This window comes from Panicum virgatum, chromosome 3K (assembly GCF_016808335.1).
Source record: "Panicum virgatum strain AP13 chromosome 3K, P.virgatum_v5, whole genome shotgun sequence".
NCBI lineage: Eukaryota > Viridiplantae > Streptophyta > Magnoliopsida > Poales > Poaceae > Panicum > Panicum virgatum.
Genome location: NC_053138.1, coordinates 54,837,709 through 54,860,858, shown reverse-complemented (window position 1 = coordinate 54,860,858; position 23,150 = coordinate 54,837,709). Strand labels below are relative to the sequence as shown.

The window sequence follows — 23,150 nt, the reverse complement described above, 5'->3', positions numbered from 1 at the left end:
GTCGTCGTCGACCGAAGAGGACTTCTGCTCGACCGGAGTCGTCGGAGCAGCAGAAGTAGCTGGTGTAGCGGTAGAAGCTGGCGCGGCGACGACCGTGGAGTCCGTCGGAGGAGCAGACGTGACAGGAGTCAGGTCTGGCTGAGTGGAGCGCGCGACGGATGGACGGAGCACCTCAGGCTGTGAAGGTGACTCGAACGTGAGTGACTGAGCCGAGGGGTGCTGTAGCTGGTGTAGGATCTGCTGCTGTCTATGAAACTCTGCACGCTGCTCGACAGTCCAAACACTAGGCTGAGGAGCAGGAATCGGAGCAGCAGTAGGAACAGGACTGGCAAACAACCCGGTCTGAAGAAGTGGTGACATCGGGAAAGATGACAAGGGTGTCTGCACAAATCCGCCAACAGGAGGAGCGGGAGCAGTAGGGTCGAACTGGAGCTGCTGGGGTGTAGGGAGCTGAGGCTCAGGCAGTCCAGTGTGACGATATAGCTAGCCGAAGCATCCCGAGAAGAATGTGAACATCTGCTGCTGTATTTGGGACTGCTGCTGTAGCTGTAGCCTCATGGCCTCCTGCTGCTGCCGAATGCCCTCAAGAACAAGTGTCTGGGCCTCCTGCTGACGAGCCTGCTCGGCCTGCATGCTCAGCTGAGCTGCAGCAAATCTGTCCTGCTGATCTGATAGCCGATTGGGAGTCTGGGACCCCTCCCTGCCGCGCGGCCCAAGCTGATGCAGCGACGGCCGCGGGGGCCTTGCGTTCCTGGAGGCTGGGAAGGGATCCCCGCGGGCTCCGTGCGTTGACGCCGTAAGTACCCTCCCCACTATGTTGCCTCCACATGCCGTTGGCTCCGCCCGTCGCAGGCAATCGCACGCCATCCAGGGGCTCCCCATCCTCCACCAGTGCCTCGCTTCTCCGACGGTCCGACCTGACTAGCTGCGGGCATGCACGTCTCTCTCCCCTATGCCGTGTGGCCACATCACCATGACAAGCAAAATCAAGATCGATTTCTTTCTCCAATTGAAAAGGTATTTTCATTTCCTTTCTCCACTTAAATCGATCCATTGTTCACGTTTGGCTATTATTTCTGATATTTTTCTGCTCACATAGGTTTAGATTATACATGCGGCTTAACATAGCAAATGGATCAGGTGAGGATTTTCCTAGGGATTCATTTGACTTCAGGAAAATTGATGTGTGTTTTCAGGTATCTTTTTATTTTCAGTACTATACCGAGTATGGGTTAAGCTTCTGCTACTTTTTCTGAATTCTAGAGACAATTTTATGTTGTTACAAACTTATACAACTCTTTTTTTTTTCTTTTGAACTTCATGCTGATTCTTAAATATAGCTTGGCATTCCTTTCCTTACATACCTGTTGGTGCATGATAGATGTAAAATTACTTAGTAAGGTTACTTTTTCACAATCACATGAATGTCTAAGATTCTGTCGAAATTTTACTTAAATCATGAAGTTTTGGAGTTGATTGAAAATGAACCTTGACAAGGAAATAGAGATTTATCATGGCCAGGAACCCCTTCATGGAGCTGATTATTTTGTATGCGGTTAGCTTCATCATTAAATTAATTCTTTACTTGGTCCTTTTCAGAGGCTGCAGCAATGTGGAAAGAGTGCCTGAAGCAGTGATTTCATCTGGTATCCATGTTGTGGTTTCCCCTTGTGATTGATTGTTGGTAAGGATGCACTCACTACCCTCAACTCGTACAGTGTCACTTCATTTTTTTATTTTTACTATGATTTTGATCAGTTATCTTTTTCTGGGCCAATACTAATGTGATTCTTCTTCTGGTGGATTGAACCTCCATGACCCATCCAATTCCAGTCCGTATATCATCTCTCATCTAAAAATTCACTAGAAACATGGTACAAGAAAGATCTTTGGCTCTTCGCACTCTTTGTGATGTTCTTTTCAAGTTCAGGATAAGATTATTTTTTCTGCATTGACCGTGGCCCTCTTGTCTACTTGCAGGTTGCCAACTAAACAGGGAATCTGAACAGGGTATTGCATTCAGCTATTTCTCCTGGTGGATTGGTGACCTTGGTGACATGTTTCCTCTTCTCTATGGTTTGTGTTACTATTGTTCAGCATTATTTTTATTTGGACCTAGAACAAGATTGAGAGGAAAAACAATATACATCCACCTCTGCTAAGGGTGTTGATGATTTTTGTTTCTTTCTTTTAGTTGATGTCACGTGATCGTGATAGAGACAAGGCTGGATTCATCTTGGATTGTACTGTCTAGCAGATGATGGAGTTAAGATAGATGTTAAACAAGATAACTCTTGCAAATTCTGCTTCAGCAGTGGTGGAATGGATCAAAGAAAACAGTCAGTAGTGTTCAATGCTCTCAGTCACTATTGCATGAAAAATTGGGCTTATGTTTATTTTCATTGATGCCTAATTTTCATGTTCACAGTTTGAAATATTATCTTATGAAATTTTGGGGCATGTATTTTATCTGATAAGCTGTAGTTTCAAATTGTTTTTTGGGTCATTTAACATATAAAGCTAATTAAGTTATATAGGTTCCGCTTCGTAATTTTATTTGGTTTATCGCCAAGTTAATCACTAGCTGAATTATGTCAGATTAAGAACTGTTAGAACAATTGTTATTTGTGCTGAAAAGTTAATCAACTGCTCCCAAACATATTCGCATAGGTGTCTGTTGCGGAGCACAGACGATGGAAAGATAGTGGCCATGGTGCAGATCCGGGATGCTTGTTGAATAGTTGGATGCGGGAGCTTGCGGTGGATCCCATGGCTTCGCCAATGGTGTGTCTGTTGTACTTTCTTTTTGGACAAAGGTCATGCTTCCCTCCATGACTGAGCTCCCTCCATGTTGGACAAAGAACATCCTTGATAGTTTTTAAACATTGTTTCAGTTAATTCCTGTACGACCTCAAGGTGTTGGCATATTGTCATTTTGTTACACACCTTGCTTGGACCTGTGACCCGCATTATTTTCTCTATAAATAGTTTAGATGGTTCAATGGTTCGAGACGTATAGTAGTTTTGAATGTCTTGGAATATATTATACATGAATGACTCTTTAATTTTGGTTCCAAACTCACATCACGAGTTTGAATGTCAACTATGTTTTCGATTCAAGCGGTCTAGATTGTTAGTATTCGGATTGGATTCAATGAGGGGTATTTGTATTGCACTGAATTTTTTCAGCCCGTAGCAACGCACGGGCACAAACCTAGTTACTAATCAAAAGAACAGAGCCGGAGCACTGATCGCTGCAATTGCATTGGCATTTACACCATTGCGTCCACATTTACACTGCCACAATCTTGCTTATACAAATCAACAATCAAACAAATACAATTTGGTCCATTTATAATCTGCTAGTGCACAACAAAACACTGACAATCGACTTTTATGGTTAACAGAACAAATCCAATCTACCACTTTCTCAGTTCCTCTGTTTCTTCCCCTCAAAAAATATTTTTGATTCCCCTGAAAAATGGTTCCTCTGTTTCTCCTCACGGATCTGAAGAAGCAAAAAAAGAAATGAGTAAGAAACAAGTTGAACAAAGAACAAAAGAACGGAGGGGAGAAAATTGGACATCACAGGACAGACCTGCACGGCCCAGCCTGCCGCGCGTGGCTGCCTCCGCCTTGGCCGGCGCGCCGCAGCTTTGCGCCCGCCCGGCGCCTGCACGCGCCCTTCCGCATCCGCACGCGCCGCGGGAGGCCTCGTCGAATCGCCGCAATCAGTTGGAAAGCCAAGTAGGATTGTCCATATCCCATTCCATTTATTTGTTGGAAATAAGTAGTAGACTTCATGCTCTTTCCAAATAAAAAATTTTGTAGGCATGCTCACAACATTTGATAAGATGACTCCAATCCACGCTGCCTGAAAATGATGCTTGTCCTACATTTGAGAAGTCCTCATTAGTCCACCTCCAAACTACAGAATTTGAGAAGAACAAAATTAATTAAATATGAGGAAAATAAAGTAGCTAGAATGAGCATACCACCACAAAAACTAGAACGATACAAAAAAATCCAGGGGGGAAATGAAAAAGGAAGGCAGCTTGTTTGGATTCATTAAGAGTACATTCAGATGCAACTGAACTTGGAATTGAAAGCACTAGTCAATGATCATACCTTTCATCATCTCCTGTTGTCATCCAACTGAACGAACATTTACACGTTATCGCCATGTGTAGACATCTAATTCTTTACTATGGCGCCGCCGATGCTGTTCCTGAAGCTGTGATAGCCACTGTGAAGAGGTATCTTTCATGTCCTGTGTTAGCCAGATTTGCTGCAGATTGTCCAAGTTCTCAACAGATCTTAAATTCAGGCATTTCTGTAGGCGTAGCACTGTCACAAGAGGAAGGTTGGAGATAGTCTCCAGGTTGCTACATGTTGCCAGTACAAGGATGTCAGAAAGCCAGGGCAAGTTCCCCAGCACATTCAAGCTGCTGGCCCATCTTAACTGGATCACTTTTAAGCTGGAAGCCTGTGCGAGGTGTGATGGGAGCGACCTTATCTTGGGACAATTGACAAGTTGCAGCTCCTTCAGACGTGGCAGTAGCTGCAGTGCCATCTCTTTGTTTCCTGGAGTACTCTCCTGCTGGATCTCTTCCTCCTCAACAAAGGACCACGTCGCCCAGTTGGTCATGTCTCTCATCATGAGGAATTCAAGCATTGGGAATGCTACTGCCTGCGACGAACTGGGATTTCCGATCCCACGGCCAATAAACTCTGGTCCGACCCTTGTAACTGCGGTTGCCCCCACAATTCTAAGGTATTTCAAGTTGGGTAGCTGCCCGACTGGTGGCAGCTGCTCACATGATATGCAATTAGCAAGTGTCAAATGTTTTACTGATGGTAAATGGGTACCTAAACCTAACCACGTGGGATAACACTGGCCAAAGAATCTGTCAATGGCTAGATCTTCCAAGTTTTTAGGAGGAGTTAACTGCTTAAAGATTGTCTCTATGTTTCTAACATCTTCATCAGGGTATGGTTTGTCTGTAGCTTGTTCTGTGCAGCGTAGTACAATAAATTTGAGATGTTCTTTGTCTTCAAGAAATGAACTTGTACCACATGGAAGTGCTTTACCCAATTTGACCACATCAAGCCGCCTCAACTGAACAAGTGAAGCCAACTCTTCCAATTTCCACCCATCTTGCATTCTAGTATTATCACGGCTAGTGCCTATCGGAAACCCTTCCAAATCACTAAGAAATGCCAAGTTACCTATCCCTTCTGGGACCTGGTCTATTGATGTACCACCAAGGCCAAGGCGCCTCAAATTACACAGCTTGGTAATTGCAGAAGGGAGACTATGCAAAGAATCGCACCTCTGCAGGTTCAATACTTCCAGGCTTCTGAGAGAACCAATTGACTCTGGAATGCAAGATACATCAGTACCGTCAAGATCTAGTAAACGTAGATGGACCAAATTTCCAATGTATTCTGTAAGGTTCCCTACATGTAACCCAGTCAAATCCAGAACTTTAACATGGTGAAACTGTTGAAAAACTGTACTTTCAATTGATGTTGAGTTGTCACCATTAAAAATCAATGTCTTTACTTCTTTAAGGCCTGTACCCATTGCCGGGAAATGTACCAAATTCTTCCCTGTAATAACTGAAATATATCTTAGTCTAGACAAAGTTTTAGAATCCAAGGATTCTGGATCTCCAGAAAAGAACTCTTCGTTTGATAAATTTAGAGCAAACTGCCTTAAAAGATCATGCACTTTGCACCATTGGTGGCCAAAATATATGGGCTCTGGTTCTAGGAGATTTCTGTAAATCAACTCGTAGTAGTATTCTTCTGCTGAATCTTCTAGTAGTTGATTTTCTTTGTCTTTTACAAAACCTTCAGCAACCCAGAATCGGACTAGATCATCACGATTCATAGTCCACTTTTCTGGAAATAGGGCGCAATAAAGGAAGCATTGTTTCAAATATGGTTGTAGATCCTCATAACTCAAATAAAAAGCACCATGTAGTTCAGTAGAAGCTTCATTTGTAGACCAAGCACTGCTTTTCAGGATCTTTTTCCATTGTTTCTTGTTTTTGTCCTTTGTCGCTAGGACACCAGCCACAGCTTTGATTGCAAGAGGGAGGCCGCCACACTTATCAACAATGTGCATCCCTATTTCCTTCAGATTTTTAACTTCTTCCTCTTCATTTATGTGCATACTCTTCCAAAATAACTCCCATCCAACTTCTCTTCTCATTAATTCAACTTGATGCACATGCTGTACTTGTACCCCAATTTCTTGTGCAACTTCAATGTTTCTGGTTGTTACCAAAATTAGTGCTGTAGCTGTAGCATCCAATGGAGCTTCTAGTAGATCAGTCCAGACATGAGAAGTCCACACATTATCCAACACCAGAAATAAACTCTTGCCTTTAATTGCTTCTGATAGCTTACTCCTGAGCTCTTCTTTCCTTAATTCTTTCTCTTGAGGCACGCCAATATTTTTAAGAAGTTCTTTTATAAGTGTATTGTCAGAGTATTCACCAGAAACACAAAGCCATGCTTGTTTGCTGAAGATCCCTCTCACGTTATGATGATTGTAAACCCTTTGCGCTAATGTTGTCTTGCCAACTCCTCCCTTTCCAACAATTGCAAGCTTGTGAACTTTCTTCCGCTTATGTGCAAGTGCGACTACCAAATCTGCCAATTTTCCGCTAGCATTTATGATCTCCTCTCCCTCAAGGTTGGGTTCTAATAGGTGGGAGATATTTCGATTCCATGGTGAAGCTTTGACAATTGGTTCTGTATCGGCAAGTGTCTTAACTCTCTGCTGCAGCTCCGAGATCTTTGTTTTTCTAATTCTAGCATTAATCTTAGGACGCTTCTGAACAGTATGAACACAGGAGAGAAACTGAACTGGAATACATGCAATTATGCTTGTTGGCGATGGCGATGATGCATGACTTTCTTGTTCACCTTCAGATCTGAGAGAGTCAATTATGGCGTCAGCTTCAGACATAGCATCCTTTACGTCTGTAAGCCAAATGATGGTGCTATATACTTCTATCCTCATTCCAGAAACGAGAAACTTGTGTATCTGCTGCATTTTTTGCAGTAGCTCGGAGAGCTCATTATACACTCCCAAGGCTCCAGCCTGAATAATTTGTTGCACTTGATTGATGCAAGATTTAACAGAAGAATCTGGTATGGTTGCCACCGAACAAACTTCACGTCGATCTAATAAGGGAAAAAACATAATGAGGATATATACTTGAAAATTCTGCTGATTTTCAGATCAAAACAACAAGGACACAACCATGAAAATGAATCTGTACTTGCCACGAAACTAGCAGGAAAAGTTTTCTGAATACATATTAAGGAAAAGGTTCAAATTACTTCTCTTAAGTATGGTCCAAGTCCGGATAACCCCTTTAACTATCTCTTGGTTCAATTTGGCTCATAAACTATGCCATTTGGTTCAGTTTACCTCCTAATTTAATTCGTCTTTTTGTTTTATTTCTCTACATACAAGTGAAATATTAGTTTAAGATTTTACAGGGTTGCATCACAGTGTATGTAAAATAATATATTATGATTTTTTATTATTTTTTCTATAATTTTATATCATAAGTGTTGATTTATGATTAATTATCAATATCCTATCAAAATAATGATGAAAAATGCTTGACATATTTTGTCTAAAATGTGTTATGATGTCTGCTATCATCTTGCAAAATTTTAACTCAAAACTTTGCTTGTACATGGATAAGTAAAAATATTTAATCTCATTAATGGGGTAAATTGGATCAAATGACATAGTTTAGGGGATAAATTGAACAAAGAAATAGTTTAGTGGGTTATCTGGACGATACTTCAATGGGGTAATATGAACTTTTTTCTTATATTAAAAGTAAAAGAAAAGGCATTTTAAAGGAAAGTGACTTGCTACTCGTATCCTAGTAGATCCATACAACTACAAAAAGAAAAAAAAGGGGGCGCATATTAGATTCAACAGATTCTTTGGACAAACCTTCAAAATTTATAGTGGGAAAAATTATCTTTTTATTTTGTTTCTCCATACACAAGTTGAACTTTAATTTCCAATTTGGCATGATAGTATTAGACATCACAACGCATATTAATGGACTCCAATGATTAATTTATTATTAATATCCTAACATATAAAAATAATGATAAATAATTATGATGTATATTTTCTAACATATGTTATGATGTGTGCTATCATCTTATAAAATTTCAACTTAAAACTCTAGCTATGCAAGAAGAAATAAGAAAGACAAATTGTATTAGGGGCAGTGTGAACCAAAGGGCATTTGGGGGGGGGGGTTAAAATAAATCAAACGATAGTTTAGAAGGTTATCTAGACTTTTGTTATAACTAATGGTAGTAATTTACATTTTTCCCATTTATCGATAATGGTTCATTTTACAATCTGTCTTAGATGAGCCTTGTTGTTTGGAACCATTGGGATCCAAATAAAACATGCGAGGGATAATATCTCCTATACGTTTCCAAATAGAATTCATGAGAGATAGTATCTCTCGATGGTTCAAAATAATACCAATGGGCATAGAGATGCATTATCTCCCACAGTTCTGAAGAAAAAACCGTGGGAGATAATCTATGTTATCCTCATATTTAGGTCTCACGATTTCACCTCCCAAAAAACCTACCACCATTGCGACCCCCTTGGTGGATTGCCGGCGTAAACCCCGACAATGCCCTCCTTTAGATAAATGGAAATGATACCGTTAAACTTTTTTTGTTAAAAGTACTTTCATACCATCAAGTTTTATTTCTTGGTTATTTGGAAAGTAGTAAGAAAATATATTTATAGGACAATATGACAGTGTTGAAGTCTCGGCGCACAAATTTCATCAGTACAAGGATATGTAATTATGTACTTAAGAATTTTTAGTGAAATTTTAATGATATTTGATTTCCATATGACATAAACAAACATATTCTTATCAAAGAAAAGTTCCACTGCATTTAGAGAATCAGAATTCACGCCTAAACATGTATATCAGCGTATGTATCGAATTCAACAAAATGAAAAATAAGAGTTACTCATGGTTAGGTAGGTAGTGAGAAAAACATTATTTCAGCCCTAGGGTATACACTACAGCAGAATATTGTCCAAAGGGGAATAAGAGCTCTAATAGGTAGTGAGGAAAACTTATTTGTTCCAGGTCAAATCAACGGTCTGAATCTGTGTGATGTGGAAGGGTGTATATTGAATTGAAAAATATTTAGTAGCATTAGTTTCGATTAGTGGCACACGAATAATCTAGGCACCATATATTGAAGAGTTGCCTTTATTATCTACTTATCTATTTCTAAACCACCCACGAAGATGTTTAGCAACATGCTAGCTGAATACTAATACATCTTCAGGTATAGTGATAATTCCTAAGTAGTGTTAGCATGTATAGTAAGAACACGCTCAGCGAAGGACAAGCGAGAGTTTTACCAGCATAAAGCTCCACATGCACAACCGGTATGGTTGCCATGGTCCAATCGGACATTTCAGACTGTTGGAATTTGTGCTCTCGCTGTGATTCTGAGGAAAGGAAAACATTGATATATATATATATATATGAAATTCTACAGCATAAATGCACTGGCAGATTATACATACAGTAGCTAAAACAGAATGAATATATCGATGTACTTAATATATGTGCTTATTACTACATTTGCACCCCCTAGATATTTGCATATATTATTGTCTTTATTTAAATCAAGGTTAGTACTGTAAATTCCTTGCTCTATATATACTCGGGAATATTTATTGAAAACAAAAAAAAGCTAGTGACTTGGCAAAACAGAATAAGTTACCTGAGTTTTCGAGATTGGAAACAGCTCCTTTCAGCTCAGAGGATGAAAGTATCCTGATAAAATGCATATAAATTATTTTCCGTTGTCTTCCATGAAAATGGAGCAAGGCATGCAACTATAAATTAGTCCAAGGGGATATTTAATATTGCATACGTCACATGAAAAGAAGAATTTGGATACTATAACTCATCATAGCATGCCACATCGGAGTAGCTAGATTTAGTGTAAATTGTTATAGTCAAAACGAAGTTTAACATTTTCTTCGATCTATGCAAGACGTTTCAAAACAAAACATGTCTTTTTTTTGTATTTCTAGTACTGAAACAATACCATGCCGCAGCAGCAAATATTTCAGTAGTGTATAATGTATGTACTACTTAAGGTGCAAAGAAATATCACATAATTTTTTGGAGTGTTAAGAAATACTAGCACGCATTGCTAACCTAAAAAGGAATTTATGTGATTAAAGACACATTGTACATATATTTTCTCGGGCCAATTTGGCAACCTAAAATCCCAGCTAGCGGCCCATTCCATGTTGATGCATGGGCCAGGTGTCCATTCAAATTCCTCGCCCACTCACGTGGCTTGGCCAAGGATATTTACCCAAAACAGATTCCATAGTTATAATAACTAGAAGATCATACATGGTATGTACTACTCCATCAGTTTCAAAATTATGGTCGTTTTGATTTTTTTTTAATTTATAATATTTGCTAAGCACCTAGATATAATATATGTCTAGATATATAGTAAAATATATAAATCTAAAAAAGTCAAAACGACCTACATTTTAGAACGGAGAGAGTAAATTTTAAAGAAGCGTCCAAAGTGGTATGCATGTAGTGGAAAATCATATCATACCCACGGATTAAGCTGCGGGTGTTGTCATAGACTGGATAGAAATTCCAATCTACCCAACGGATGTTGACCACGGGCCTTCTTGCTCCATGCGCATCAGTGATGCTCCTTAGCGCAGATTCAGCAGCATCTCTATCGGATTGCTCTGCCTGGACGCGCCCGATTACTCCGCGCAGTAGCTGGAGGCTTAACAGGTGCGTCATGCCCACAGGAGTATGACCGCCCGCTGCCGCCCCATGGGCGTTGAAGCCGAGGTGTAGCTCTTGTAGATTGGGCATCGTTCCTTCCTCGAACTCCAGCCATGGCACGCTGCATGTGAACTTGAACAACTTGAGAGCGGGGAATTTACCCTTGCGGAAACCAATGAGTTGAGCCGGGGCACTTTTGACATGCAAAGAAAGAACTGTTAGGGCAGGCAACTCTTCAAGAACACCAACGTCTATCTTCTGCAGTTTATGGACTGCAATCTTCAATGTAGATAGCTTGCCGAGTTGTCTGGTCCAATTTGGAAGGCGGGCAAAAGTGCAAATGCGAGGGGAGAAGTCCAGATTCTGAAGAAACGGAGGAGGGTGAGAGAAATCGTCCCAGGAGATTTGGAGAGCTGAAGGGCCAGGGGCAAAAGACTTTTTGTGTAAGAACCTTCTTGGAACTACGGTTACAGATTTGAGTTTGCCAAGACTCTCTATGATTGAACCCAGCGTGTTAAATTTTGACTCCAGATGGGTTGACGCTGAACATGTGAGATGAAGATGTTGCAGATTGGTCAGCCCACCAAGACTACGGACCATGTCACTTGAGTATTTGCTGAGATCAAAATAGCCTAGTGTGCGGAGAGATGACATGTCCCCGATTGCATCAGGCATATCCGCATCAACAGGAAGAAGAAGATGGAACAAGCCCGGCAAACGAACAATATCCGACGGAACAACGCTTGTTGCCGTTGCATCTATTTCAATTGTCATCAAGTACTGCAGCTGGCGTATCTGTGTCGGAAGATCAATGATGGTGTCACAAGCAATCTTCAGATGTCTCAGATGCCGCAGTCCGGAAATTCCACTGAGGTCAACAGTTGTCCCACAGTTATCTCCCCAAATCTGAAGGACCAAAACTCGAACAAGTTCAAACTCTTCAATTGGTGGCATGCATTTATAAAACCCGAAAAATGCCAGTGACCGAACTTGTGAGAAACTGATATATTCTTGTTCATTATTTGCATGTCTTGCATTGCCGAACTGAAGCGACAGTCGACGAACCTTCTCGGAAAGTCCTATCAGCCCTTGGTATCTGTCCACTACCGCGACGAAATTGTCTTCTACTGACTTGTTGGCGATAAGATCAAGCACCATGCTATTCAGTGTGCACGACGAAACCTCATTGTTATCATTGATATCTACAGGCTGGATCATTCTTCTCTGTACAAGTTCATCAAAATACTTCCCTGCTTCCTCCATGGCCTGCTCCTGCCCGCCAACTGCAGTTATAAAGCCTTCTGCCACCCACAGTTTTACCAAATCGTCCTTTAGGATTGTATAATCTTCTGGATATATAGTAAGATAAAGCAAGCATGTCTTCAGATGGCGAGGAAGATTATTATAGCAAAGGTTTAGGGCTTGCTTTGCTACTTGTGGGGTAAAATTTCCAGGCAGCAGATTATTTGACCGTAATGAATGATTTACATGCTTCCATTGTTGCACCATCGGTTTCACATCTTCTTGTTGGCTTGCTACAAAGCACGACAAAAGGCTAGCTATGCTGGCAATTGTTAGCGGCAACCCAAGACATCTTTCAATAATTTCAAGTGAATCATCCCTGACTTGCTTAAGACAATTATCTTCAGAAGAGTCATCCGTGTCATGATTACGGAAATTATCTTCAGAGTTAAAGGCTATGCTGGAAAATAGTTTTTTTGAAAACTCCATTGTGAGAAGGTTCATATTAAAAATGCACTTTGGGTGATAACCACAACATGTTAATGCAACCTCCTCAATCTGTCCAGTTATTATTATTCTACTGCCGCTTCTGCCTTCTGGAACGGCTCGACGAATACTATGCCATAATGATGTAGTGCATATATCATCCATTACAATCAAGTACCTGAAAATTATTTGTACATGAAAAAAATATAAACTAGCTGGTATAACAGAAGTAGTATTTAAATCACAGGTTATAGGATTTCAGTTTGTGCCAGGGCATGGTATAGGACACGCACGCACGCATGCACTTTCCCTGCAGGGATTATATTAGTTAATACTCTTGAAAGGGAGAAAGATGTAGAAGACATGAATGTAACGTGGAAGAACACAACACCATCAAGATAGTCCCTGTATTTTGTTCAATGAGATGAAATACTCGGTAATCAAGAAGAAATTACTTCCATGGTGTACACTTTGGTGTATCATAGGCATGACCAATAATTTACTCTCCGTCCTAGAATACAGTTACTTTTACGTTTAACCTAAATTAAATACTTTTAACTTTTACCAACAATATCTCTAAAAATAATTTATTTGAAATAATAGGGTAACATGTCATGATATAGTTGGTTTCATGATGAACATCATTCCAATACTATCAATCTCTATTGTTTGTTTAAAAAATCTAGATTACCCCCTCAAACTACCATGAAAGTCCAATTTTCAACCTTTAAATACAAAACCAGATAACCAAAGGCCATCCAACTACAAAAACCGGACAAGTTTAGGACAGTTTAGCCTTAGGGTGGTTTCAAAGGTGATTTTATATTTTAAAAAATTATACTTAGATCTCAAAAGTCAAAATTAATTTTTGGAAAAATATGATACATGTACCAAAATTTTTCTACAAGTGTAGCCTATCTATTATTGATCTATTTGAGTCTCATTTGTTCATAGGCATAACTACAAGCATATAAATTCTAGGAATATGATAAAACTAAATAGCTAGGTTACATTTTTAGTAAAATTTTGATACTAGTTTCCTATTTTTTATTTAAAATGAATTACTTATAAGTTTTTTAATTTTAGATTTTAATATTTTTAATTTTCAAAAAAAATTTGGGAAACCACCTTTGAAACCACCCTAAGTGCCAAACCTGCCCGATTTTGACAGTTGGATGGCCTCTGTTATTCGGTTTTGTAGTTGAATGTTAAAAATTGGACTTTTGTAATAATTCGGGGTGTAAATATTCATTTCATAGTCAAAGGTGAAAGGTCTAAAGAGGGCAAACCTAATAGTAGCTATATTTTGGATGGAGAGAGTAATATCTAGTAAATCGGATCGTTGCTTGAACTCAATGTATCTTTAGTTTGATAAATAGCTGTTATAGCTTTATATCGCAAGTCAAACAATTGTATCTTTGAACCTCAATTCCTAAAAAGCCATATAGCTACCAATATGAAAATCAAATATAGGAGTATTATAGAAGCATTTCTCATGATGAATCTAAAAACATAAACCTTACAGTGTTCAACTATAAATTGTTTAGGAACTAATTATCAAAGATGGAAGTGCTTTGACAAAGTAGGACAAAGCTACTATGGAATAATAAGTACACCAAAATGTAGATTTGAATAAAATACCTACTTCCTATGACGAAGGTGCTCTTTTATGGCATCAATAAGTTCCTGCATCCCGCAAGCGTCAGCCGGCTGGTAGCTCCAAACTTGCGAGAGAATATCCCTCAGAAGCCTCTTCATATCAGGCTTTCTGGTCACCCGCACAAAAGCTTGGCAGTCGAATTTCCCTCCTACAGTTTGATAGAGGTTTCTGGCAAGCATGGTCTTACCAACCCCTCCGGGCCCAACAATTGCTACAACTTTCAACGGTTCCTGTTCATCATCGATCAGACACTCGACGAGCTCTCCCGCCGAGCTAGGGAACAGATTGGCGACCTCTTTGTACTGTGTTGTTGGCTGATGGCAAACGGGCAAATATCTACGGTGGAGCGGGGAACCATGGAGGTTATACCTTTTGTATCGCTTAATTGCTTCTTCCAGATGGGAGCTGAACTCGGCGCTCATGAGCTGATCCCCGTCCAAATGGTCCTCTATGTCGTAGGACAGCTCGCGCACCTCCTTCATCCAGGACCTCTGTTTCAACGTTGGCTCCTCCAACCGCGACAGCTCGTCGAGGTAGCCAAGAATTTCTTCGAGGTAGTCTTTGAGAGGGCCCTTCTCGAGCTTACCGAGAAGGGATCCTAGAACCCCAAGTGATGTGCTGATTGGGGTTGCCATGTTTGCCTGAAGCAGCAAAGCACAGAGTGATCGAGCACGGTGGAGGTTAGAATAATGGGTACATGTACATAGATCTGGAACGCAGCAAACTATGCGTCGTGAGAGCAAATCAGCCTTCATATAGGCAGAGGATGATGCCTCGGCGGCTCAGTAGCCCCTTTCCTTTTACTTGGCCAACCAAAATAGATCAATTGGAATCCGCCGTTTGTAATTATTAGTATTAAGCAACAGCAATAATACAGCTCGTTAGAGGTTGACCGAGAAAGGTACCCGGTATTTGCTGGAGTAAACACCGAAACCCGACAACCAACCTAACACGAAAACCAAAACGCGTAGAATGAGGCTACCCAACAACCAACCTAACACGAAAACCAAAACGCGTAGAATGAGGCTACCCACTGGGAACGGCAAATAATTTAGGGAGACGGGTGAATTGAACGTACACTTAAAACTAAGGTTCCACGGCGTAAAAAAAAAACTATGGTTCCACTGAGGCAGTCTCAATGAGTTTCATGGAGAGTTTCTGTTATATTGTGATCCAAATTCTGATGGGAGAGTGTTGGAATTTGGGCTTGGCCCATTAAGGCCCATGTGGTGCAAACTTTTAATCCCACATTGCTAGTAGAAGTTGAGGAGACCACGTGACTCTCCTATATATCTAACCCATAGGCTTCACCGGAGTATATCAATCCTATTATTCCTCTTGTAAGCCGCCGCTAGGCGTTGTACACAAACACCCGATATAGTGAAGTTCTTGCTGGCTGGCGCCCGTGGTTTTTACCCTTCGCATTGGAGGGGTTTTCCACGTTAAATCTTCGTGTCTTTCTGCGGTTTGATCTTTCTATTTTTCATCGTTTTGTTCGCCGTCGCTTCTAACAAGTGGTATCAAAGCCGTGGTTTCAAGTTTGGGTTTCGTGATGGCGTCGATGAAGTATGATCTACCGATGTTGGACTACAAGACAAGGTTCTCGCTGTGGCAAGTCAAGATGAGAGCTATTCTGGCGCAAACCAATGATCTTGATGAGGCGCTGGAAAAATTCGGGAAGAAAAAGAAGGATGAGTGGACCGATGAGGAGAAGCGCAAGGACCGTAAGGCTCTTTCTCTTATTCAGCTTCATCTATCTAATGATATTCTACAAGAAGTGCTGCAGGAAAAGACTGCTGCAGAATTGTGGCTAAAACTGGAATCGATCTGCATGTCGAAGGATCTTACCAGTAAATTGCATATGAAATTGAAGCTGTACACGCTTAAGATGCAGGAGGGTGATTCGGTGATGGGTCACCTATCTGTCTTCAAGGAGATCGTTGCTGACCTAGGGTCGATGGAGGTTAAGTATGAAGATGAGGACTTAGGTCTTCTTTTATTATGCTCTTTGCCAAATTCTTATGCAAGTTTCCGTGACACCATACTATTAAGCCGTGATGAACTAACCCTTGCGGAAGTTTGTGAGGCACTCCAGTCTAAGGAGAAGATGAAAGGCATGGTGCAGACAGATGGCTCGTCCTCTAGGGGCGACGCTTTGCATGTCAGAGGCAGATCAGAGCAAAGATCCTCAAGTGATAACAACGATCGTGGCAAGAGCAATGACGGTAGAGGCCGCTCCCAGTCCAAAGGTCCCAAGAAGAAATTCTGTAAGTATTGCAAGAAGAAATCTCATATGATTGAGGATTGCTGGAAATTGCAGAATAAGGAGAAGAAGAAAAATAAATCTGATGGTAAGGCTAGTGTTGCTTCTGCTGGTGAAAACTCTGAGTCAGATTGTTTGGTTGTCTTTGCTGGTTGTGTTGCTGGTCATGATGAGTGGATTCTTGATTCTGCATGTTCTTTTCATATCTGCACTAATAGAGATTGGTTCAGTTCCTATGAGTCTTTGCAGAACGGTGATTTTGTGCGCATGGGAGATGATAACCCGTGTGAGATTATTGGCATTGGCTCTGTTCAGATCAAGACCCATGATGGCATGATTCGCATATTGAAGAATGTAAGGCACATACCAGGGATGAAAAGAAATCTGATCTCGTTGAGCACACTTGATAAAGAAGGACTCAAATACACCGGTTCAGGTGGAGTTGTGAAGGTATCTAAAGGTTCTCTTGTATGTTTGCTGGGTGATCTCAATCCTTCAAATTTATATGTTCTCAGAGGTTGTACTTTGCATGGTTCTGTTTCTGCTGCTAATGTTGCTAATGCTGAACCTAGTAAGACTGACCTTTGGCATATGCGTCTTGGACACATGAGTGAACTCGGTATGGCAGAATTGATGAAGAGAAACCTGCTGGATGGCTGCATTCTGAGTGGCAAGAAGTTCTGTGAGCATTGTGTATTTGGTAAGCATAAGAGGGTCAAATTCAATACCTCTGTTCATACCACAAAAGGTACACTTGATTATGTTCATGCTGATTTGTGGGGTCCTTCACGTAAGCCTTCATATGGTGGTGCTCGTTATATGCTTACCATTATTGATGATTACTCTAGAAGAGTCTGACCTTATTTTCTGAAAAGCAAAGATGATACTTTTGCTGCTTTTATAGAATGGAAAGTTATGATAGAAAGGCAAACTGAGAAGAAGGTCAAGGTGCTTCGAACTGATAATGGTGGAGAGTTCTGTTCGGATGCTTTTGATGATTATTGCAGAAAAGAAGGCATTGTTAGGCATCACACCATACCATACACTCCTCAGCAGAATGGTGTGGCCGAGCGTATGAATAGAACTATCATCTCGAAGGCTCGTTGCATGCTGTCCAATGCCCATATGAACAAGCGTTTTTGGGCTGAGGCTGCTAATACAGCATGTTATTTGATCAACAGATCGCCTTCTATTCCACTCAACAAGAAGACTCCTATTGAGGTATGGTCTGGTACACCTGCAGATTATTCACACTTGAGAGTTTTTGGCTGCACTGCTTATGCTCATGTTGATAATGGAAAATTAGAGCCTAGAGCTATTAAATGTCTGTTTCTTGGTTATGGTTCGGGAGTCAAAGGATATAAATTGTGGAATCCTGAAACTAGAAAGACTTTTATGAGCAGAAGTGTTGTTTTCAATGAATCTGTGATGTTTACTGACAGTTTGTCCACAGATGATGCTTTAGTTGAGAAATTGCAGTCACAAGTTAGTGTGCAGGTGGAGCTTATGGATGACCAGGAAAATGAAGTTGTTGGTAATGATGTTTCAGATAGTGTTCCTGATACTGTTCAGCACTCACCTCCAGTTTCACAGTCTGATTTGCAGCATGAGGAGGATGTAGATTTACCTATTGCTCTTCGCAGATCAAAGAGGAGTTGTGGACCTCCAAACCGTTTAATTGAGGAGTGTAATCTGACTTATTATGCTTTGAGTTGTGCTGAACAGGTGGAGGATGCTAGTGAGCCAGCAACATATTCTGAAGCCATTGATTCAGTTGATAAGGAGAAGTGGATCTCAGCTATGCATGAGGAGATGCAGTCTCTTGAGAAGAATGGCACATGGGAGATTGTAAGCTTGCCTGAGAAAAAGAAGACTGTTCGCTGCAAATGGGTCTTCAAGAGAAAGGAGGGTTTGTCTTCTAGTGAGCCTCCAAGATTTAAGGCAAGGTTAGTTGCAAAAGGTTTCAGTCAGATTCCTGGTGTTGACTATAATGATGTGTTCTCTCCAGTTGTGAAGCATAGCTCAATTCGGACTTTCTTTAGTATTGTTGCTATGCATGATCTTGAGCTTGAGCAGTTAGATGTGAAGACTGCATTTTTACATGGAGAGCTTGAGGAGGAAATTTACATGGATCAGCCAGAAGAATTCATAGTGCCAAGCAAAGAGAATTATGTTTGCAAATTAAAGAAATCCTTGTATGGTTTGAAACAGTCTCCTCGTCAGTGGTATAAGAGGTTTGATTCATTTATGTTGTTACATGGTTTTAAAAGATCTGAATATGATAGCTGTGTTTACATTAAGATTGTTGAGGAATCACCTATATACTTGCTGTTATATGTTGATGACATGCTTATTGCTGCCAAGAGCAGAAAAGAAATAACTACAGTAAAGAAATTGTTGAGTAGTGAATTTGATATGAAGGATCTTGGTGTTGCTAAGAAAATTCTAGGTATGGAGATTACTAGAGACAGAAAATCTGGTTTATTATTTCTTAGTCAGCATAATTACATTAACAAGGTTCTTCAGCGTTTCAATATGCATGATTCAAAGCCAGTTAGTACTCCTATTGCATCTCACTTTAAATTGTCAGCTGCTCAGTGCCCTAGTTCTGAGGAGGATGTTGAATACATGTCAAAAGTCCCATATTCTAGTGCTGTTGGTTCTTTGATGTATGCCATGGTTTGCTCTCGCCCAGATTTATCATATGCTATGAGTTTGGTTAGCAGATACATGTCTAATCCTGGTAAAGAACACTGGAAGGCAGTTCAGTGGATTTTCAGGTACCTCAGAGGAACAGCAGATTCTTGTTTGAAGTTTGGGAGAACTGATCAGGGACTCATTGGTTATGTGGATTCAGATTATGCTGCTGATTTGGATAGGCGCAGGTCACTCACAGGTTATGTGTTCACTGTTAGCAGTTGTGCTGTGAGTTGGAAGGCTACTTTGCAGCCTGTTGTTGCTATGTCTACCACAGAAGCAGAATATATGGCTATTGCTGAAGCGTGCAAGGAGGCAGTTTGGCTGAAAGGTTTGTTTACTGAGCTATGTGGAGTTGGTTCTTGCATTGATCTATTCTGTGACAGTCAAAGTGCTATTTGCCTCACTAAAGATCAGATGTTTCATGAAAGGACAAAGCATATTGATGTCAAGTACCATTATGTTCGTGATGTTATTTCACAAGGTAAATTGAAGGTATGCAAGATCAGTACTCATGATAATCCAGCTGATATGATGACTAAACCAGTTCCTGTAGCTAAGTTTGAGCTTTGCTCAAGCTTAGTTGGTTTGACAGTTTAGCCCAAGAGGCTATTTGGCGCCAGAAGTTCTGTTCTTTGTTGTGTTCAGGTGATGATTTTGATATGCTACAAGAAGGAATTTGTCTCAAGGTGGAGTATGTTATATTGTGATCCAAATTCTGATGGGAGAGTGTTGGAATTTGGGCTTGGCCCATTAAGGCCCATGTGGTGCAAACTTTTAATCCCACATTGCTAGTAGAAGTTGAGGAGACCACGTGACTCTCCTATATATCTAACCCATAGGCTTCACCGGAGTATATCAATCCTATTATTCCTCTTGTAAGCCGCCGCTAGGCGTTGTACACAAACACCCGATATAGTGAAGTTCTTGCTGGCTGGCGCCCGTGGTTTTTACCCTTCGCATTGGAGGGGTTTTCCACGTTAAATCTTCGTGTCTTTCTGCGGTTTGATCTTTCTATTTTTCATCGTTTTGTTCGCCGTCGCTTCTAACAGTTTCATAACATTAAATATAATTAATTTTACTGACATGTCAAGAAGAGAGAAAGATAAAATTTCATGAGATGTGAGGAGAGTTTCGTCACCATGAAATCCATCCGGCACGGTTACCTAGTTCTAAGTCTAGGATATTCAATTGCGTAAACAGTGGTAAGATAAATAACATGATAGGAGGTAGCATGACACACACAAGTTTACACTCAACTCTATATATTCTATAGGCACGGAGAAACAAACAAGTTAGCAGCTCGAGTCAAAGGTACTAGACTAGCTATATCTATACTATCTTATGGTTAAATCAACAAAAGATTAAACTGGTACAAGAGGGAGACCACTACTAGCTTGACGGGAAGAGCCCGACCAAATCATACGGCTTTATGCACCTCCTACCCCCAATCCGAACGATAGGGCTGTCACCACCACCTGTCGGCTACCTCTACAAAATATGGGAAAGGGCAACCTCCATCAACACTTAACTAGTCTAGACACCACATCTACATTAGGAAGCAATACTCTAGTATCCCGCGCGGAACCCCCACCCTCCGGATGGACAAACATCATACTAGAGCAAACATACAAATAATGGAGTAGTTTTCAGAGTTCTAAAGCTAATATATTAGCCATCGCAAGCACGGGGCGATAACGCAATCAAATCATGAAATATATATCTGATAACTCAGAATATAAATCATGCAGATATCGGTAAGCATAGTTTAAATCTATTACAAACGACTGAGAATTACACAAGAGAACTAGAGAGGAACTGATACTAGAACTCCTGAGTAACTCCGGGACCTCGATGACTACTAGACTTCACCTAAACTCCACTAATCCTATAGAGCTAAAGCAAGAGAGTGAGTTGAGCTTCACTTGAGGTGTGTGTCCTTAATCTCACCGCTCCCCTCATATTTATAGGAGGAAGCCACGGCCGAGCAGCAGCTGATCCTTGCATAACCGACTTTAGGAGCCAGTGAGGAGCAACCACGTGGCAAAGTTGAGGCGGTGGGGCCCACAGGCTTGCTCGGCCGACCAGGGTGGTCGGCCGGCGGCCCAGTGGCGCCAACCGCCCCCCAACTTCCTCTGGTGGGCTGTTTTGACACGCCTTGTCCTAATTCCATGTGCTAGGCCTTGTCTTGAGTGGATTTGCTTGGGTAATTGGACCTCCTTTGGTCCATTTGAGCCTGATAACTGCGCTCTGATTTGTCGATGATTTTATCCCGGATCAAAGTGTGCTTGTAACCTGCATTTTAGCTCAAAAACACATCTTGCATTGGTTCTAGGGGTAAAGTGTGTTTTGGGATTTATTTGGAAAATAATGCATATAAGAAATGCAAACTCTCATAATTTTCTAATCAAGTTGACGCTTAGAATTGGTCGTTACCGAGAGTCAACAAAACTCTCATACCAAATTAAGTTTGGGTTTGCAACCTAGAGTCAATCCTAATAAGATACAACACTAATAAAAAGTAAAGACACACAAGTTAAGAGTATGAAATGCTAAAGGAGGAAGAGGGGAGGCAAACTCTTGACACGATAATTTATCCTATGGTATATATGGGTAGAGGCACTAAGCCACTACTAGTCCATGTTGTTGAAGCACTCACTAAAAGTATTGCTTCACGGTCACTAAATCTCTTCTGGGACACCCCTTGACTTCCCACAAAGGCTAGTACACTAAGGCTATACGCCAAGTTCCTTGTTCACCTTGATGCCGCCTTCACTACGGAGCTTCCCACGAAAGAGGGGTCTCCTCATCCCCTCACAAAGTCGTCGCCACCGCTCCACATCAAGTGTTGAGAACTTGTTACTCTGGTGTCCACAAAGGAGGAGTCTCCTCATCCCCTCACATGTGCGAGAACTTGTTGCTCTACATTGCGGCAACCACCCATGTCGTCCGCACAACTATTGTGGTCGAACGACCAGAAGAGGGCCATGCCTATGAAGTTCAAAGGTCACTCTACTTCATCAGCAAAGTACTTTCTGAATCAAAGGTCTGATACCCTTCAATTCAGAAACTACTATATGCGATCCTCATCACATCCAGAAAACTCCGCCACTACTTTAATGAGTACAAGGTCACAATTGTTACCAACTTCCCATTGGTGGATATACTTCACAATCGGGACGCCACCGGACGCATATCCAAGTGGGCGGTAGAACTGGGGGCTTTTGAATTTAGATTCCAGCCAAGAACTGCCATCAAATCACAAGGTCTAGTTGATTTCTTAGCAGAATGGCGTGAAAACCAAATCCCCGCACCTGCCAACCGGCCAGAGCACTGGGTAATGTACTTCGACGGTTCCCTCAAACTCGAAGGTGGCGGTGTAGGGGTACTCTTTATTATATCGCCAAAAGGAGAACAACTCAAGTATGTGTTCCAAACATTGTTCGAAGTCTCCAACAATGAAGTAGAATATGAGGCACTACTGTACGGGCTCCGCCTGGCAATATCCCTCGGCATCAAACAACTATTTGTTTATGGCAACTCCTTGTTAGTCGTACAAGTGAATAAAGAATGAGACATCAACAAGGAGACCATGGATACATAATTGCAGAGATCTACAAACTTGAAAACAAGTTCTCAGGATTGGAGATCCACCACATCATTCACGACAACAACGTGGGAGCTGATATCCTTTCAAAATTTGGGTGCGAACGCGCCAATGTAGCGCCAGGCATATTCGTCCACGAGTTACACCACCTGTCTGTTTTTATACTAGGACAAGTATCCACTGACTAAGCTACTGCCCCAACGAGCCAGGAGGTTATGATGATTGAAGAACACTAGCGAATTCCCTTTATCGACTTCATCAAAGAGTTCAAACTACCACCAGGCATTGAAGCCCCTGGTACTGAGGCAGCACGTATTGTCC

General features: G+C 41.2%; 1 protein-coding gene and 1 long non-coding RNA gene across 6 annotated transcripts; one reads left to right on the top strand and one right to left on the bottom strand.

Moving 5' to 3' along the window:
• Positions 1 to 660: 660 nt before the first annotated feature.
• Positions 661 to 3,065, top strand: LOC120699701. Of its 4 annotated transcripts, none has more exons than XR_005685549.1 (5): positions 661 to 1,017; positions 1,100 to 1,196; positions 1,600 to 1,684; positions 1,834 to 1,874; positions 1,981 to 3,065. It is a non-coding gene; the product is annotated as an uncharacterized LOC120699701 (long non-coding RNA). The 4 variants fall into 4 exon arrangements; XR_005685547.1 differs by having other exon boundaries at positions 1,100 to 1,684; positions 1,981 to 2,076; positions 2,195 to 2,945; XR_005685548.1 differs by having other exon boundaries at positions 1,100 to 1,684; positions 1,981 to 2,339; positions 2,671 to 2,945.
• Positions 3,066 to 3,248: 183 nt separating this feature from the next.
• On the bottom strand, positions 3,249 to 15,076 carry LOC120699700. 2 transcript variants are annotated; one of them, XM_039983739.1, is made up of 7 exons: positions 14,248 to 15,076; positions 10,690 to 12,780; positions 9,826 to 9,878; positions 9,458 to 9,547; positions 4,129 to 7,200; positions 3,599 to 3,928; positions 3,249 to 3,508 (listed from the first exon to the last, which is right to left on the bottom strand). In XM_039983739.1, exons 1-5 carry the CDS (start codon positions 15,015 to 15,017, stop codon positions 4,175 to 4,177), a joined length of 6,030 nt encoding a protein of 2,009 aa, XP_039839673.1. In that variant the 5' UTR covers positions 15,018 to 15,076; the 3' UTR covers positions 3,249 to 3,508; positions 3,599 to 3,928; positions 4,129 to 4,174. The 2 variants fall into 2 exon arrangements, with proteins under 2 accessions (XP_039839673.1, XP_039839674.1); XM_039983740.1 differs by having other exon boundaries at positions 3,599 to 3,892.
• Positions 15,077 to 23,150: the final 8,074 nt, after the last annotated feature.